General features: G+C 42.9%; 1 protein-coding gene across 2 annotated transcripts in view; it reads left to right on the top strand.

Annotated features, from left to right (window-relative positions):
* NEBL (nebulette) overlaps nt 1-18614 on the top strand; it is a 273576-nt gene that overhangs the window by 168737 nt on the left and 86225 nt on the right. The window contains exons 1-3 of one of the 2 annotated variants that reach the window (XM_084860476.1): nt 5060-5143; nt 5236-5307; nt 12525-12629. The exons of the other annotated variant lie outside the window; for it this stretch is intronic. Of the exons in view, the coding sequence (XP_084716602.1) occupies nt 5075-5143; nt 5236-5307; nt 12525-12629 (246 nt within the window). The 5' untranslated portion in view covers nt 5060-5074. Of the gene's footprint in view, nt 1-5059; nt 5144-5235; nt 5308-12524; nt 12630-18614 lie in introns of those variants that run through there. 2 annotated transcript variants of the gene reach the window in all.

Below are 18614 nucleotides of genomic sequence, written 5' to 3'. Positions count from 1 at the left end.
GTGACTACCTAGAACATCAGTCCCACTTATGTATTACACCATTCTGGATATCCTGTCATTCTCCATTTTACTGAGATCCCCTGTGCCACCTCTTGGTATCAGTTCACTCTCCCTCACTCTGCTTGTATTTTTCCACATCTGCATTAGCTCTTTTGCCAGAACCAAGAGAGATAAATTCAATCAATTAAAACTATTGTAACCTAGTGTCAGGTTTCTAACTGTCATGCTTGACCCAGGCCAGCATGACTTGTTGGATGACAGTCTGGAGATCTTGGGATTCCAACAACCCTGTGCATCATCCTGACACTGACACCCCTAGAACCTCCAAGGAAGCTACACTGGATCCTCCAGTACTGTTGGACACTGAGGAATCCCTGAGGACCATACATCCCCTATAGAGTCTGAGAGGGAGGCCAAGCATCTTCCCAGCCCTAGAGTACACCAGCACCAGAAGGTGGCGGCACAGGCCGCCACCCTGAGGCAAAGCGTGTGCCTCAAGAATCACAGCAACTGGGCTCCTAATGAGTGAAGGACTCCTCAGGAGGACAATGAGAACTTCTTACACAAGCCTGTGATGAACTTCAGCTGAGTGCTGGGTGGGGCTCTGGAAGTTCTGGCTATATCAGCTCTCAGTTGGAACTTGAGAGGTACTAGAAATAACAGCTTACCTCAGTTTCCAATGCCGTGAGCCCTTGTTTCTCTGACCTCGCTCCATGACTCAGCCTTTATGTGACTTACCTTTGGACCCTTACTTGACTCTGCATCTTGACTGTGTTTGTATCTGACCACTTACCTATGTTTGGACCTTGACTATGCCTCAGATCTTTATCTTGGAACACTCCCTCTTGCCTGGTAATACTGTGTCTTTATCATTACCTGTATACTGGCTACTCCTGTCCAGAACCGCTCTCTTGCTGAACTGATACCTCTGTGCTTGACCCTTTGCTTGTTTGTTGACTCGCCATTGGATTCCCCCTCCCCATCCAGAGTCAGACCCAGCCTAATTGGGCCATCTAGGCCCTATCTAGGATGAGGAATGCCCCAAAGAAGACAAATAACCAGGCAATCCCATCAGCCAATCAGAGCTCTACTCTTATAAAGAGCAGCCATCCAAAGCCCTGTGTGCTCTTTCATTCATTTGGGTGGGCTGTGCCCCTTCTTGCATGGACACCCTCCTAAGGCAGGATTTGGGCTTATGTAGGCCCAATTCCCATTTTTAATATTTTTTATATAGGTGAAATTCCTAGGCTGTAAAGTCTCATAGGTTGTTGAGCGAATAGGCCTGAAGCCTCACAGTAGGGCCAGCCCTGCCATTAGATAGAGTGAGGCAGCCACTTTAACTGGATAATGCTGGGGGGTAGCAGATCTCTTCTGTCCATTTCCCTCTGTTGGAGGACAGAGCTGTGTGGGCCATGAGGCCTGTCCTGATTTCCTAAATTGGTCTGCTGCCCTCAGGTGTGATGGAGGTTATTATCCTATTTTGAGTATTGAAATAAGATTCAGCTGGCAGTCCAGTCACTTCTGTATGGGGAAGGGGGACACCATCCTGTCCTTCACCTTAGGCAACAAAATATCTTGTTGTGTCAGATGGCCTCATCCATTTAGGATGTAGGAAAGGGAGAGGCGTCCATTTAAGAATATATTTCCTATAGTTTTATCTTTCTAGGAATTTTGCGGTACGGTTTCCAAAACCTTTATTTTTCTTTAGCAGTTTCAGTCTTGATTTAGCAATTTTTTATATGTATAACGTCTTAAGCTAACACCGAGTATTTCCTGAACTATTCAACACAAACACTTCTGTTTAAGTCTTTATAGAATTTTCCCAGCTGAGCTGTGAGACCTAAAGTTTGATTAAGGAGTGTATGCAAAGCAAAACATGCTAAGTAGCAAATAAAAAAGATATTCAAATATTTGCTAGGTTACCCAACATTTTGTTACGAGCATAAAATAGTCATTTAAATCCTAAAGCATGCTAACGTTTCAAGAGATACAGCTGCTGTAGCTCTCCCAATGTAGTATGGCAATTGCAAAATAGGTATTTGACAGTGTGTAGGCAGAATTATATTTTTCAGGATGTTTCAGGAAAGAGCCATATTTATCATTGTGCCCTGTTGTCAAGGTAACCGTGTTTCTTTGTTGGGTAGCATTCTTGGTAGGGAGCCTAACTTTTCCTTACCTAATTATTGCTAGATATACATTTTCAATTAATGTTATGTCAGTTCTCTTGAACAACATCCAGGGACTTTCCCCACCCCACCCCTGGGGTTAGGGTCAAACTAGTGGAACAGCCCATGTCTTAGCCTGTGGGTTGTGCTGAATTCCTATCAAGTGTGTGAGTATGTGTGTGTGTGGATTTAAAGTGAAAGACAGGTCTAAGAGGATGTTAAACCCTTCCTCTGGTAGCATTTGTCCTCAAAACTGACTTTCGCGGCCTTTTTTATCCCAAGGAGTTTACTTCTGGTCTTGGAGCCTCAACAGGACAACGAGAGTTGGGGGAGTCAGTTTGAAGGGGAAGCATTGGTGTAGAAAGGATATCAGGAGCTGCTGGTGCTAGCATGTAGGAAACTTCTGTTCTGTGTGGGGCTGCCTTGTATTGACTTTGCCTGAACATCAAGGTTGTCTTGGCTCTGGATTCAGTTCTGGCTCCTACTTTATCCCGTTACTCATTTGGATTGGTCCTTGATTCTGAGTCCCTGGTTCTGGTTTGAAGCTCTGGGCTCATCTCAGAAAGCTGCCTATAGCTCAGTCTTGACAAAGGGTTTGGCAGCCTCTTTCAGCTATGGTGTTACTCCCCCCCCCCATTGGAATTAGGCACAAACGGTATGGGTCATGCCAATATAATGTCTAGTTTGTCCCTTGCATTCAGATGTTAGATTTAGGATATTTCTAGACTGGAGCTTTTCTGTTGCCAATCTATACGGCTTTTAGAAAAGTAACGCTTCAATTGGTTTTTATTTCTAGTGAAGTTAATGCAATTACAGTCTATTATCCCTGCCCCAAGTATTTTCCTCATCCCATCCCTTTCCTACTATGCTGAATGCCACTATATTTAGGTTTCATGTTGCTCTGTTTCCCATGCACTGTGCTGCTCCCATTCTCTCTTCTTCCTTCTGAACCCTGCTCTCTGTCTAACGTTCTCTTGTCCAATCTTAAACATTCTCAGATTATGCTGCTGAGGCGTTTACCTTGCTTTATGTTCCCTACAGCTCGTTCTGCTGGTTTTTCCGGCCTAGCTAATTCATGCTTCTCTGTATCTTGTTCTTGGCTGTCTCCTGAGGTCATGGCATTGGATGTGATCACAAAAAATGTCTCTCCCCCCCAAGTGTTTCTGTGAAGGTTTGAAGCCTACAGAGGCAAGGAAAAGAAAAAGGTCATACCTAGAGGCCTGCAGGTTTTTGTTGGGAGGGGGTATCCCTGAGAGGAGTAGTTTTATGTCCCCAGTTAAGTTTCATTTCTTCAGCTTTAAAACAGTACTTTAGGTTTTGAGGGAGGAGGGTATATAAAAAGAGAGAATTGGAATGACTAGAGCAGTAAGATCAGAGTCAGAGAGATCAGAGCATGAAAAGAGAGAAGGCAGAAGCAGCCTGGAGAAGTCTAAATGCAGCTAGGGTAAAGGAACTTGCATTTTGCAACGTTTATTTTATCTTAATGCCTTTTTTATCAGTGTGATTTGCTTGCTTTAATTTACCAATAAACTGTTGTGGTTAAACCCTGTGTCTAGAGCGTCAGTCACCCCACGACTACAGTTTAAACCCCACATTATTGGAAAGGGGAAAGTAAAAGAAGATGGGGCTCTTAAGGAGGCAAGAGATCCTTCAAGAGTTGCTCAGGGGGTTCAGATCCTAAGGGGAACCTTGACAGTCTCCTATGAGGCAAGTGTCTCTGTCCTAATAATACAATGTGAGTGCAGTGTAGCCCAAAAGGGACAGTCCAAGTAGTGAGATACATGAAGGAGAAATGGGGCAGAAAATACCAGGATGATGAAAGTGGAAGGTCCTGTTTCCATGACAAATTCAGCATGTGGTGGCCACGGGAAGATTTTAGTCCAGGGTGAGCCACTTATATGTTCTTGTGCTTCATTTGGTTTTTGATTTTGCTTCGGAAGGCCCTGAGTAGATGCGGCAAGAACTGGGAAACACTGCCGAGTACTGGGTGTTCTCCTGGAATGATATTTTCAGAGCTTCCAGAAAACAGGACCAATCCCAAAGAAGGAGGAACAGAAAAAAAATGGGTCTGCAGCAGGTTCATGTGAGGGAAAGGGAGTGCAGGGCAGGTAGGACAAGCTACTGGAGCATTTCCAGCTCTGCAATCTGGTGCTTAGTCCATGACACCAACACACAGTACTCTAATGCTGTCTTGGCTGTGGTCCCAAAGCCAGTATTGCACCACTGAAATTGTTCTGAAGAATCAGAATTTTCTGAATCATTAATCAATAAACTTTAGAAGGTTTTCTGGGGTATGCATTTACAGTATCATTTCAACTTGTTAAGCAGACCAGGTTTCTTTGTTTAAAGTGACAGGAGTGCTTTCAGCAAAACGTGTTAAAATTTAATGTGGGCTTATTCTATAGTTAAATTCTTAAACTTGAACTATATGGCTTCCTGGAAAACTGGAGATATATCAGAGTTATGCTTGCTGTTTCTATGCAAGCCTTTGCAATGGGTAGTGAGCTTTTGTCATAGTTGGTCAAGGATCTCTGATATTTTAAATGTCAGAGCTTGTCAGATTGTTCACGGAATTTCTGAGTTGTCTTAATTTTGTAATCCTATTGTTTAAGTTTCAAAATCCATATAGCTTGATATTTTCCTTAAATATATCTGCTTGGTTGCAAGATGGTATTAACTATTTTTGTTTTAAGAATGGCCACTAGCAAGGGCAGCTGTGACACCTTTCACTCAACTCTTGTGCTGCATTTTTCAGATAAGACCTTTCAAGCGCTGCCTAAATAAGGAAGAAACCATGGGGAGTCTCAGCTTGCCATAAGACAAGAGTGGCACAGGCATTCAACAAGTTGTGCAGAGCACAAGCTATTTTGCCTTACTGAACTTTGCTGTTTTTCTAACAGAACAAAAAAATGAGAATGCCTTTTCAGGAATCAAGAGAGAATGAAGAAGAGGAGGAGGAAGAGGAAGATGATGCACAGGCAGGTGGCTCAGACACGTTCTGTAAAGCTCTGAAGGATGCATTATGTGATTTGTATTCATTTTTTGGAATTCTTTCCTCTTTCTACTCTAGGTGTTCCTTAAGCCTGTTGTTAAGGACAGAAACATGGAACTTGCTAGGAGGTGTACTGAAATGATAAGTGATGTAAGTAAAGGTTTCCAGTGGTCTTTTAATTCCTTATTGTGTGCTTATGTTTCTAGTAGCTGTCGTGTTTAAATATTACCTCAAGCAAGCATCCAAAACTCTGATAGAAATTAGTTCCTGAAAAATAGGTATGCATGTGTGTGAAAGGGCTGGAAAAATGACATTGTTGGTCCAGTTTTTGTCCTTTTAGTCTTCTGCTTTTCTTTTTCTGTAATTCATTTGTAATCTCTCAGTAGAAGCTCAATTCAGAGTACATTGATATACTTGGACAGAATTTAAAATAATGTAATGCACACCCAAATCATTTAGAAGCTGACTTTAAAGTGGCATAATAAGTGATGAGTTTAAGCATTTAGTGGCTCTCACCCACTTTTCTTAGGCTAGCCTTGAATATTGGTTTCTGGAATGTTAACACCTTCTAATTTAAATATAAGGTTAAAAAAACCCTAAAGATCACATCCACAATATTTTGGGTTATGGTTGAGGTACATTTCCCAGTTGGAGCTTCTATAATTTAGAGCAGTTGAGTCTCCGGGCCAGTTGGCATGAACAACTCATCCTGAGTTAATTTCCCTGTGAGAGCTGCAATGCGGGCCAGCCGCCATTATGAATATGCAAGCCCCGGCCAGGGGTTGATGTGGCTTGTTGTGTCATCTGAACCTAGGCAGCAGGAGTTATTTGAGGGTTAAAAAGCCCTCACATAACCCTAAAGTAGACCTGGCCAGGGCTTGCATGTTCATAATGGCAGACGGGACGCACCACGCTGCTCCAAGGATTAATTAACCCATATTGGGCTGTCATGTCATCTGAACCCAGTCTCTGCCTCAAAAAGTTCAGCAGGTGGGTTTGAGGGAGAGCGCCTTTTTTGTGGTAGCACCTGAGCTATAACATTCCCTCCCTAGGAGGCACCTCTGGCTGCTTCATTGTATAGTCCTTGCTGTTTGCTCAGAACATGGTTCTTCAGGAAGCCTTTGGGGAACTGGGGAAATTGATTATCAGTGGTCATTATTGCTGTCCCCCTCCCCCTTTAGTTTTGATTTGTTTTTGTTTTTTTTAAACTTACTTTCTGATAATGTATATGTGTTTTTAATTCTGTGACTTCCCCAAAGTAGGAAGTCACTACTGGAGAGCCAGTGTAGTGTAGTGGTGAGAGTGACGGACTGGGAGCCGGGAGATCCGGGTTCTAGTCCCCACTTGGCCATGGAAGCTCACTGGGTGACTTTGGGCCAGTCACAGACTCTCAGCCCAACCTACCTCACAGGGTTGTTGTTGTGAGGATACAACGGTGAGGAGGAGGATAATGTAAGCCGCCTTGAGTTCCTTGCGAGAGGGAGAAAGGCGGGGTATAAATGCAATAAATAAATAAATAAATAAATAAAGTAGCCATAGGTCACACCATAACCTTTCAAGCTCTGTAATAGGGGGATAATAATATTGAGCAGTCTTGAGATAATATACTAAAAACAACTTGTACACTTAAAAATGCTTAACTTTGGCTGTATCATGCCCATATTATCCCTGTCCCCTTTTAAGCCCCACTGATTTTAATGGCACAGTTAATGGACTCTTTTCCGTTCAGATAAATCTGGGACTTAAACTGTGCTTAACTTCGGATTGTGCCTGAAGTCGTTGTCTGGTGTTGATGCTTTTATTGCATATACAGAATTGGAAACTTGTCAGGCTCAGTATAGATAATATGAAGCAAAATCGTTGCCTTCCACAAAAAGCCTTCTTCCTGTAGGCCATTGATTTTTTTTCTTCTGTAAAGTGTTTTTCACTGGTTTAATGGAACTCTGTTGGATTTCTGCCAGCATGAGCATAGTATTGATAACAAAAATGCTGAGATGTCCTCACCTACCTTCTTTGCATTTTTCTGTCCTGTTCCTAGCATTGACTCAAGCGTAGCATCTCATTTTTTGAATGAGGTAAATATAAGGCACAAAGCGCAGGATGTTGCTTGAAAGGCTGCCAGTAATCTACTGAGCTGAATTTAAAATGGAGTGGAGTTGTTTTTTTCTGGAAGGAGTTCAGTTAATATACCGTTACTGGATGCGCTTAGGTACTAATGTATTCTCCCTCAAGTAAAAAAGGAAACAAAATGTAAAAGTAAAGCCTCGTTTCCCACACTGAAGAGAGAGAGAGAGAGAGAGGGAGAGAGAGAGAAAGTGTTTCAGGTACCAGTCTATACTGGATAGCCATTCATTACCTTGGGAAATTATGATAAAATCACTTGAAAAGGGCGGTTTAATCTTTGTAAACCATCCGGAGAGCTTTGGCTATTGGGCAGTATAGAAATGTAGTAGTAGTAGTAGTAGTTACTGCTACTACTTTAGGGCTGTCGTCTGATTAAAGGAATCTTAGCCAATTAATTGTGTGAGTTCCAGTTGATTAAATATTTATAGGAATAAACCAATAATTTTCAAGAAAAAAAAACTTTTTTTGTTCCTTTTTTAGATGATACGTGTATCTGTTGGAGGGACACCTAATGGCTGGATCTGGACAATCCGTGGGGGAAACAGTGCAGTATCAGTTGTTTCCCCTGTGTGTGCTGGTCATGCAACCGGGATTACCCTGATTACCTGCACCATAGAGCAGCATGGCTGTAGTGACTTTTCACCCACCCTTCAGCCCCTACTGCAAGCTCTGGTTGTAGGGTGGGTAAAAGTCACTATGGCCATGTGGTGCACTGAGTTTGGACAACATGGCAACCTGTGACATGGCATGGGTAAGTAGGGTAATCCTGGTCAAGTGACCAGCATGCGCAGGGGTGGGGGAAACAACCGATGCTGTGTTGTTTCCTCTGCTGATTGTCTGAACCCAGCTATTATCTTTCAAGATGTTAAAAGAGGTATCCATTCTTGTGTGACAGTGAAGGGGGAGTGAATAAAGTTTAAATTAATTTTGTGCACTGCCCTGGAATTTGTTACTGAAAGGCAGTATATCAATATTTTAAATAAATAGTTCAAAAATAAAGAAATAAAATGTACCATGCAAGCAACTGTTTTTAAATAATTGATTGTTGTTGTTCAGTTGTTAAGTCGTGTCCGACTCTTCGTGACCCCATGGACCATAGCACGCCAGGCCGTCCTGTCCTCCGCTCTCTCCCGGACTGTGCTCAAGTTCATATCCATTTCATCGGTGATGCTATCTAGCCATCTCATCCTCTGCTGTCCCCTTCTCCTTTTGCCTTCAATCTTTCCCAGCATCAGGGTCTTTTCCAGGGAGTTTTCTCTTCGTATTAGGTGGCCAAAATATTTGAGCTTCAGCTTCAGTACCTGTCCTTCCAATGAGCAGTCAGGGTTGATTTCCTTTAGGATGGACTGATTTGACCTCCTTGCAGTCCAGGGGACTCGTGAGAGTCTTCTCCAGCACCACAGTTCGAAAGCATCAATTCTTTGGCGCTCAGCCTTCCTTATAGTCCAACTCTCACAGCCATACATTACTACTGGGAAAACCATAGCTTTGATTATATGAACCTTTGTCGGCAAGGTGATGTCTCTGCTTCTTAATATACTGTCTAGGTTTGCCATAACTTTCCTCCCAAGGAGCAAGCGTCTTTTAATTTCATGGCTACAGTCACCGTCTGCGGTGATCTTGGAGCCCAAGAAAATAAAATCTGTCACTACTTTCATTTCTTCCCCTTCTATATGCCAGGAAGTGATGGGGCCAGATGCCATGATCTGAGTTTTTTTAATGTTGAGTTTCAAACCAACTTTTGCACTCCCCACTTTCACCCTCAACAAGAGGCTCTTTAGATCCTTTTCGCTTTCTGCTATTAGAGTGGTATTGTCTGCATATCTGAGGTTGTTGATAATTCTCCCAGCAATCTTAATTTCAACCTGTGATTCATCCAACCTGCCATTTCTCATGATGTACTCTGCATATAAGTTAAATAAGCAGGGCGACAATATGCAGCCTTGTCATACTCCTTTCCCAATTTTGAACCAATTGGTTGTTCCATGTGTGGTTCTTACTGTTGCTTCTTGACCCTCGTACAGGTTTCTCAGGAGACAGGTAAGGTGGTCTGGTACTCCCATCTCTTTCAGAATTTACCAGAGTTTGTTGTGATCCACACAATCAAAGGCTTTAGCATAGTCAATGAAGCAGAAATAGACGTTTTTCTGGAATTCTCTTGCTTTCTCCATGATGCAGCGAATGTTGGCGATTTGATCTCTAGTTCCTCTACCTCTTTGAAACCCAGCTTGTACTTCCGGTAGTTGTCGGTTCACATGCTGCTGAAGCCTAGCTTGTAGGATTTGGAGCATCACCTTGCTGGCATGTGAAATGAGCGCAATCGTACGGTAGTTTGAACACTCTTTGGCATTGCCCTTCTTTGGAACTGGAATGTAAACTGACCTTTTCCAGTCCTGTGGCCACTATTGAGTGTTCCAAATGTGTTGGCATATTGAGTGCAGCACTTTAACAGCATCATCTTTTAGGATTTTAAATAGCTCAGCTGGAATACTGACATCTCCGCTAGCTTTGTTGTTAGTAATGCTTCCTAAGGCCCACTTGACTTCACTCTCGAGGATGTCCGGCTCAAGTTCAGTGAGCGCACTATCATGGCTATCAGGGACATTCAGATCTTTCCTATATAGTTCTTCTGTGTATTCTTTCCATGTCTTCTTAATCTCATCTGCTTCTGTTAGGTTCCTGCCTTCTTTGTCCTTTATCATGCCCGTCTTTGCACAAAACGTTCCCTTGAGATCTCCGATTTTCTTGTAGAGATCTCTAGTCTTTCCCATTCTGTTGTTTTCCTCGATTTCTTTGCATTGTTCATTTAAGAAGGCCTTCTTGTCTCTCCTTGCTATTCTCTGGAACTCTGCATTCAGTTGGATATATCTTCCCCTTTCTCCCTTGCTTTTCACTTCCCTTCTTTCCTCAGCTACTTGTAAAGCCTCCTCAGACAGCCACTTGGCTTTCTTGCATTTCTTTTCCTTTGGGATGGATTGAGTTGCTGCTTCCTGAACAGTGTTATGGACCTCCATCCATAGTTCCTCAGGCACTCTGTCTATCAGGTCTAATTCCTTAAATCTATTCGTCACCTCCACTGTATATTCATAAGGGATATGATTTGAGGTCATACCTGAATGGTTTAGTGGTTTTCCCTACTTTCTTCAATTTAAGCCGAAATTTTGCAACAAGAAGCTTATGATCTGAGCCAGTCAACTACAGGTCTTGTTTTTACTGACTGATGATGTTCTCCATCTTTGGCTGCGAAGTACATCATCAATCTGATTTCGATATTGACCATCTGGTGATGTCCATGTGTAGAGTCGCCTCTTGTGCTGTTGGAAAAGAGTGTTTGCTATGATCAGCGTGTTCTCTTGGCAAAACTCTATTAGCCTTTGTCCTACTTCATTTTGTACACCAAAGCCATGCTTGCCTGTTCTCCCGGTGATTTCTTGACTTCCTCCTTTAGCATTCCAATCCCCTATGATGAAGAGGACATCTTTTTTTGGTGTTAGTTCTAGAAGGTGTTGTAGGTCTTCATAGAACCCATCAACCTCAGCTTCTTCGGCCTCAGTGGTTGGGGTATAGACTTGAATTACTGTGATGTTGAATGGCTTGCCTTGGATTTGTACTGAGATCATTCTATCGTTTTTGAGATTGTACCACAGTACTGCTTTTCTCACCCTTTTATTGACTGTGAGTGTTACTCCATTTCTTCCAAGGGATTCTTGCCCACAGTAGTAGATATAATGGTCACCTGAATTAAATTCGCCCATGCCTGTCCATTTTAGTTCGCTGATTCCCAAGATGTCAATGTTCAATCTTGCCATCTCATGTTTGACCACCTCCAGCTTACCTTGATTCATTGACCTTACATTCCAGGTTCCTAAACAATATTGTTCTTTACAGCATCGGTTTTTCTTTTCACCACCAGGCACATCCACAGCTGAGTGTCCTTTCGGCTTTGGCCCAGCCGCTTCACTCTTTCTGGCGCTACTTGGAAATTCCGTCTGCTCTTCCCCAGTAGTATATTGGACACCTTCCGATCTGTGGGGCTCATCTTCCGGCGTCATCTCTTTTAGCCTTGTGATACTGCAAGGAGGTCAAATCAGTCCATCCTAAAGGAAATCAACCCTGAGTGCTCATTGGAAGGACAGATAATGAAGCTGAAGCTCCAATATTTTGGCCACCTAATGCGAAGAGAAAACTCCCTGGAAAAGACCCTGATGCTGGGAAAGACTGAAGGCAAAAGGAGAAGGGGACGGCAGAGGATGAGATGGCTAGATAGCATCACGGATGCAATGAATATGAACTTGAGCACGCTCCGGGAGAGAGCGCAGGACAGGAAGGCCTGGCGTGCTATGGTCCATGGGGTCACGAAGAGTCGGACACGACTGAACGACTGAACAACAACGTTCCATGGGGTTTTCTTGGCAAGAATACTGGAGTGGGTTGCCATTTCCTTCTCCAGTGGATCACGTTTTGTCAGAACTCTCTGCCATGACCTGTCAGTCTTGGTTCGCCCTTACGGCGTAGCTTATGGCTTCACTGAGTTACTGAAGCCCCTTCGCCGCAACAAGGCAGTGATCCATGAAGGGGAAATAATTGATACAATTACGAATATACTACTGTCTGTGTTGCAAAGAATACTATGAAGACACCCTTATAAAATAGACTTTATTTTGTAAATATAAAAACCAAACCAAACAAAGAGAATTCCAGGTAACTATGTGCCACCAAGCCCCATTTCAAGAGAGTCAACTCAGTTCTTATGTGCATGATTTAATATCGGAGTACTCCAATCCAGCCATACTACTGGAAGCTATCAAGATACATGTAATATTTAGATGACATAGATGCTATGGCCATAATTGTGAATGCTCTACTGTCTGTACCGCTATGACCCTGCCCATAAGCTAAGATCTATATCAAAGGTTCTACCAGTGTACCCACAGGTGAAATTGGTTGGGTTGGCAAGCACCCAAGATAGGGCTTCACAGTTGCGAACTCGCTTCAAGTTAACATTAATTTAGCCTCTTCTGTTCTAAAATTCACAGAAGACTTAAATATGTATTTTTACTACTGCATTTTCTTAAGTGAATGTTTGTGATCTGAACCATTTTTTTTTCATGCATTCACTTCATGCTTATATACTCTGCCTAATTGATAGATACGCATATGCGCTCTCAGTCTCTCTTAATTCCTTACCTTCTGCTTCCCTTTTCTAACCCACTTCTTTCCCCACCCACCCCATCCCTTTGCAGGTCCATTATAAGGAAGAATATGAGAAGTCTAAAGGCAAATGCACTTCTGTATCTGACACCCCTCAGCTAATACATGTGAAAAACCTTTCTGCCTTTATTTCTGAGGTATGGCACAGAACATTTGGAGAGTTGTTTGGTAATATTTATTGTCCTGGAGTGACTTACACAGTAGTGGTTTACCGGTTCTACACTTTGCTTTATGAAGCAGCATTAGTCACCAGTATTTTCATAGATGACAATACTACTACTATAGGTAATAAATGAAATGTATATTCAGAGCTGAAAATATTTTACAGTTATTAAATTGTCTCTAGCTCCTGATTTTATAGATGAATAAATTGAGGGGTAAATAAAATTCCACTGAATGTTTTCTCCATTTCAGTTTTCATGCTGAAAGTAGCATTTGATGAGAAGTAGCACAATTTCCTAAAAAATGCTTTGACTGAGAATATGCACCCCCTCTAAGTCTGTTCAGTGCTGCTGTTCTACATCTCCTGTTTCAGTACCTCCCTTCTGCCCCTAGTCCTTTGTTTTTCCCAGAGTGAGTCATATGAGCTCAACTAACAGGGATCATGCATTGAATGGGATTACGTTAATACTATTTAATGTTGTTCAATGTATGTGTGTGTACATAAATTTAGATGTGTGTACGTGTATATGCGATTTAGCCAGTTGGGTTTGGTTATGTGATGCCATCACTGAGGGTGAGGTCAACTGAGAATGAAGGCAGTGCTTCTTGGACAAATCATGTAGGTGAGCTTAGCTAATTTGAGATTATGCAGTCAACAGGATGGCAACATTTATAAGAAGGGCTTCTCCACATGGGGCTTTTATCATGCTATTGAGATTGGTTACTCACAGAAGTTTGTGAGTCCTTTACATGATGCTGTCAGCCTCCAGGGCCAATCCTGTATCTTCTGACCTTTATTCCCCCCCCCCTTTTTTTAAAGATCAGAGATAATGAGCCATTAAAATACGAGTTGAATTTCTCCATGAAAAGAGGAAGTTGCAGAATAACAGGAACTATACCACAGCACCATCTAGTGCCTGTATGATGAAACATATAGAACTCACAGATAAAGGGGAAAAAAGGGAAGCACATATTAAGGGCCGATCGTAATCCTGCAAAGAATCTGGAAGCAAAAGCCCCGAAAAAATTGTGGGATAAAAAGCCTCTGTGTGAGAAACTCTAAGTCACTTGAATTGGTTAAAATGTTAGCAAGCGCAAATTATAAATGACTGATCTCTTGTGTGCTTAAGAGACCAATCCTATGGTCCCTGGGCAAGGGTCCCAGGGGCCATAGGATGGCTCGGAAAACCCCTTCCGAGGTCAGAGACAGTGCAGCAACCTCGAAAGGGGAGTCAGAGATCCACCCCTGCCCCTTTGCAGCCATCACAGAGAGAACCACACCAGCTGCCTCTCCAAGGCTGGAAAATAGACCTTGAAGATGGGGGCAGTGAGGGGAGGAGACTGGAGAGGCCAGGATATGATTTATCCTGAGCCTCCTCCAGCCACCTTTCTTCCCTTTCAAGTACCCTGCCTTGCTAGATGGGCTGAAAGCCTGTCTAACGAAAACAGCATAGAACGGGGGACAGGGAGGCAAAGATTGCCTCCGCTGCTCCTCCCGTCCTGCTGGCTTCAACCTGGCAGAGCATCAGAATCTTGGAAGCCTCTGTGTTTGGGGGCTTTTGAGTAGCGAGGGTGGAGTCCATAGGAATGCGCCCTAAATTGTTCATAGAAACTGTAGCTGTTCTGGTCATGTCTCCTCTGAGGATGCAGGAACTACTCAGTTCTCTCTGTAACAGAGAAGACAGATTATCTTTTATCAGCCTAAATTTAGGAGCACCTTTCTATCAGTTTAGGCTTAAGATCCCCTTTTATCAGTTTAGGCTGATATACCAAGTACGCCCTTCTCTGGACAGAGATTGCTTAGCTTCAGTTATCCATGCTCTGATAACCTTTTACCTGGATTACTGTAATGCATTATATGTGGGGCTGCCTTTGAAAATGGTCTGGAAACTTCATCTGGTCCAAAACAGGACAGCGAGATCTTATTATGGCAGTATTTTTCCAGCTGCCCTGGCTGGAAAAATACCATGTCTGGGCACGATTCAAAATGCTGGTATTAACATTCAGAGCCCTAAATAGTTTGGAGCCAGGTTATCTGAAGGATCATCTCTCCCCATATGTATCTGCCCAGACCCTAAGATCATTTTCAGGGGTCCTTCTCTGGGAGCCCCTGCCTCTACCAGGAAGAGAGCCTTTTCTGCTGTGGCACTCCAGCTGTGGAATGAGCTCTCTGGAGAGGTTTGTCTGGCGGCTATGTTGTACTCCTTTCAGCAGCAGATGAAGACCTTTTTTATTTTCCCAGAATTTTAGCATTCTAGTCTTTTAGCTCTGCTGTTTTAAATCTGTACTTTAAACCTCTGCATTGCTGCTAGGTTTTATTCTGGTTGTACTTTTATATTGTAGTTTTAAGGTTTTATATTTTCTTTTATGTTGTACTTTGTGGTTTTAATTTTTGTGAACCACCTAGAGAGCTTTGGCTATTGGGCGGAATAGAAATGTAATAACATTCTGGAGCTAGTTTTTTTTAATTACTTTTATTAGGACTGTTTTAATTCTAAAAATGAGCAAATGTCTTAGAGGTACACATCAGTGGAAGCTGGTAATGGGTTTCAAGTAGCACACTGGAATTACTTTAATACCTAAGTTTGAGTTAAAAATGGAAGTCAGAGTGTTCAAGACCTAGATACCCTTAGCCTTTTTAACTGATTTAATAAGTTTTTGATGTGCTGAATATAAATTAGTTGGGTACTAGCTCATAACCTTTAGCCAATTTGATCTATATTATCCAATATGTTTGACACCCTGTGCTATGTGTGAATTCTTTTGGCTCTTATTGATTCTAAGTACGCATGAAGATATCAATATTTCTTCTGAATATACCTTTTGAAAGAAATATATACAGGCTTTAGTGATTTTAAAAAGTATGATGTGATAAATGTGTAGGAATGAAATCCACAAATCCGCATAACTATACTGCCTCAGATGAGATTCTAAACTTAACATAAGAACCTAAAAAGAGCAGTGCTAGATCAGACCAAAGCCCTTTCTACCCCAGCATTCTACATGTTTGTGTAGTGGCCAACCAGATACCTATGGGAAGCCCACAAGCAAGACCTGAGCACAATTTAGCATCCTCCTACTTGTGTTCCCTAGGAACTGGTATTTAGAGACACATTGCCTCCAATACGACAAGATAATGTACAACCATCATGACTAGTAGCCGTTGATAGCTTTATTCACCATAAATTTGTCCAAACTCCTTTTAACCCATCCAAGTTGGTGGCCATCACTACATCTTGTGGTAGTGACTTTCATAATAATGCATTCTGTCCTGGATCTTCCGCTCTTCAGCTTCATTGGGTGACCTCCAGGTTCTAGTATTATGAGACTGGGAAAAACCTTCACTTTCTCCACTTTCTCCACACCATGCATAACTAGATACACCTCTGTCATGGTCCCCTGCCCCCGTCACCTAATATGTATATTTTCTAAGCTAAAAAGCCCAGCTTTCCTCTTGGAGAGCATTTTGGTCAGAGCTATGTTAGCATGTCCCCAGACTAAATTACTTTTTGGGCCTGGTATAGTCACCCACAAGGATTCAGGGGAGGAGGCTGGCCCCTTTGAGATTTCTAGTTAATCTGACAGTGTCTGACATACAGAGCGAGACCTCTCCCCCCCCAGGGCACCATTCCCTGTCCTTCCTATACGTTTTGTATTGAGAGATGGACCATATCCCACTGGTTCTTTCCATTCCACCACATTTCCATTATTGTCTGGGGTGTTTCTGAGCACAGGGTGTGGGATAGCAGTTCAGATTCTGAAGGAGAACCATCAGACATGGGGGAGGTGTTTTCCTAGGCTAGTCCAGATATGAGTAGGCCTGCTTCTCAGGTTACAAGCGTACAGACGGCTGAGCTTGAGGGTCCCTCCTCACCACCCCCCCTCCATGAGAGGCAGCGAAAAGGAGGTTGACCTAATAGATTCCAGTTGCGAGCAAAGAGAGAGAAGGCAAGGGCGGAACTTAGATGGTCTACCTGATTGGCCTTGCATGAAAAGCTGCTCTTAGAGGCCTCATGAGAAGAGAGGGACCTCTGCCCCCTTAAGTTAGGCTAGCGAGACCACCTCCCTCTTCAAACGGCAGGCAACTGTCGTAAATTCCATTTGGATCCCCTGAAGGCATTCCTTTTGTTAGACGGAGAGTTCTCTGAGAATTTGCATCTGTATGACCCTGTGAAGTGGATTAAAAGCTGTAGACTGAAGCCTCTGCTCTGTGTATGTTTGGGCATTGAAGTGAATTGGGGGCTAAGGGAATCCTGACAATTATGCCCCCTATATCTGTGTTCTCCTTTGAAACCAAGCACCCCAACTGTCCCGTCTTGGCTCAGAGACTTCTAGCATTAGCATTAGAAACACCTACACAAAGTGTCCCTCTCCAGATTTCTCTGGTGTGGGCATTTCTGTAACTTCTGTAAGCCACCCAGAGTGCTTTGGCTATGGGGTGTTATAGGAATGTTAAAAAAATAATAGTAATTTCTCCCTGTAACTCTTTGGCTTCTTTGCCTAGTTATGATGTTTTATGGTATGCTCATGACCTATTTCTACCCTGTCCCCATTTGGGCAATCAGAAACATTTTCCCCTTCATCCGTTAGGCATGATTCAACCCAAACCTTTAGATGTGTCTGGGAACTATGCATATGCATTTGACTTTTGTTGGATTTGTGGATATATTAACTCTTCACGTCTAGAGAAAACCTTGAAAGAAGCTTTGGCTATGACCATTGCACTGGGCATTAGTTTCCTACTATGCAGGGGATCTCATAACGGTTAGGGAAGCAATGCTTACACCTACATTCCGCCTTCATAAGGAGTTTTTAAAAAAATAAATAAAAACCCATTATATTTAATTTTATTAAAGATACATGTCGAGACTACAGTTAAAGCAAGGGAAAAAAAGACAGCTGAGCAAATGAATTTGTTGCTGTTCAGTCGTTCAGTTGTGTCCGACTCTTCGTGACCCCATGGATCATAGCACGCCAGGCCTTCCTGTCCTGCGCTCTCTCCCGGAGCGTGCTCAAGTCCATATTCATTGCATCGGTGATGCTATCTAGCCATCTCATCCTCTGCCGTCCCCTTCTCCTTTTGCCTTCAATCCTTCCCAGCATCAGGGTCTTTTCCAGGGAGTTTTCTCTTCGTATTAGGTGGCCAAAATATTTGAGCTTCAGCTTCAGTATCTGTCCTTCCAATGAGCAGTCAGGGTTGATTTCCTTTAGGATGGACTGATTGGACCTCCTTGCAGTCCGGGGGACTCGTAAGAGTCTTCTCCAGCACCACAGTTTGAAAGCATCGATTCTTCGGCGCTCTGCCTTCCTTATAGTCCAGCTCCCACAGCCATACGTTGCTACTGGGAAAACCATAGCTTTGATTAGACGGACCTTTGTCGGCAAGGTGATGTCTCTGCTTCTTACTATGCTGTCTAGGTTTGCCATAGCTTTCCTCCCAAGGAGCAAGTGTTTTTTAATTTCATGGCTACAGTCACCGTCTGCGGTGATCTTGGTGCCCAAGAAAATAAAATCTGTCACTGCTTCCATTTCTTCCCCTTCTATATGCCAGGAAGTGATGGGGCCAGATGCCATGATTTTAGTTTTTTTAATGTTGAGTTTCAAACCAGCTTTTGCACTCTCCACTTTCACCCTCAACAAGAGGCTCTTTAGATCCTCTTTGCTTTCTGCCATTAGGGTGGTATCGTCTGCGTATCTGAGGTTGTTGATAATTCTCCCAGCAATCTTAATTCCGACCTGTGATTCATCCAACCTGGCGTTTCTCATGATGTACTCTGCATATAAATTAAATAAGCAGGGCGACAATATGCAGCCTTGTCATACTCCTTTCCCAATTTTGAACCAATCGGTTGTTCCATGTCCAGTTTTCACTGTTGCTTCTTGACCCTCGTACAGGTTTCTCGGGAGACAGGTAAGGTGGTCTGGTACTCCCATCTCTTTAAGAATTTGCCACAGTTTGT

Source organism: Heloderma suspectum, chromosome 5, assembly GCF_057233095.1.
Source record: "Heloderma suspectum isolate Gila_16-S chromosome 5, 16-S_ref, whole genome shotgun sequence".
NCBI lineage: Eukaryota > Metazoa > Chordata > Lepidosauria > Squamata > Helodermatidae > Heloderma > Heloderma suspectum.
This window is presented reverse-complemented; position numbering and strand designations above follow the sequence as displayed.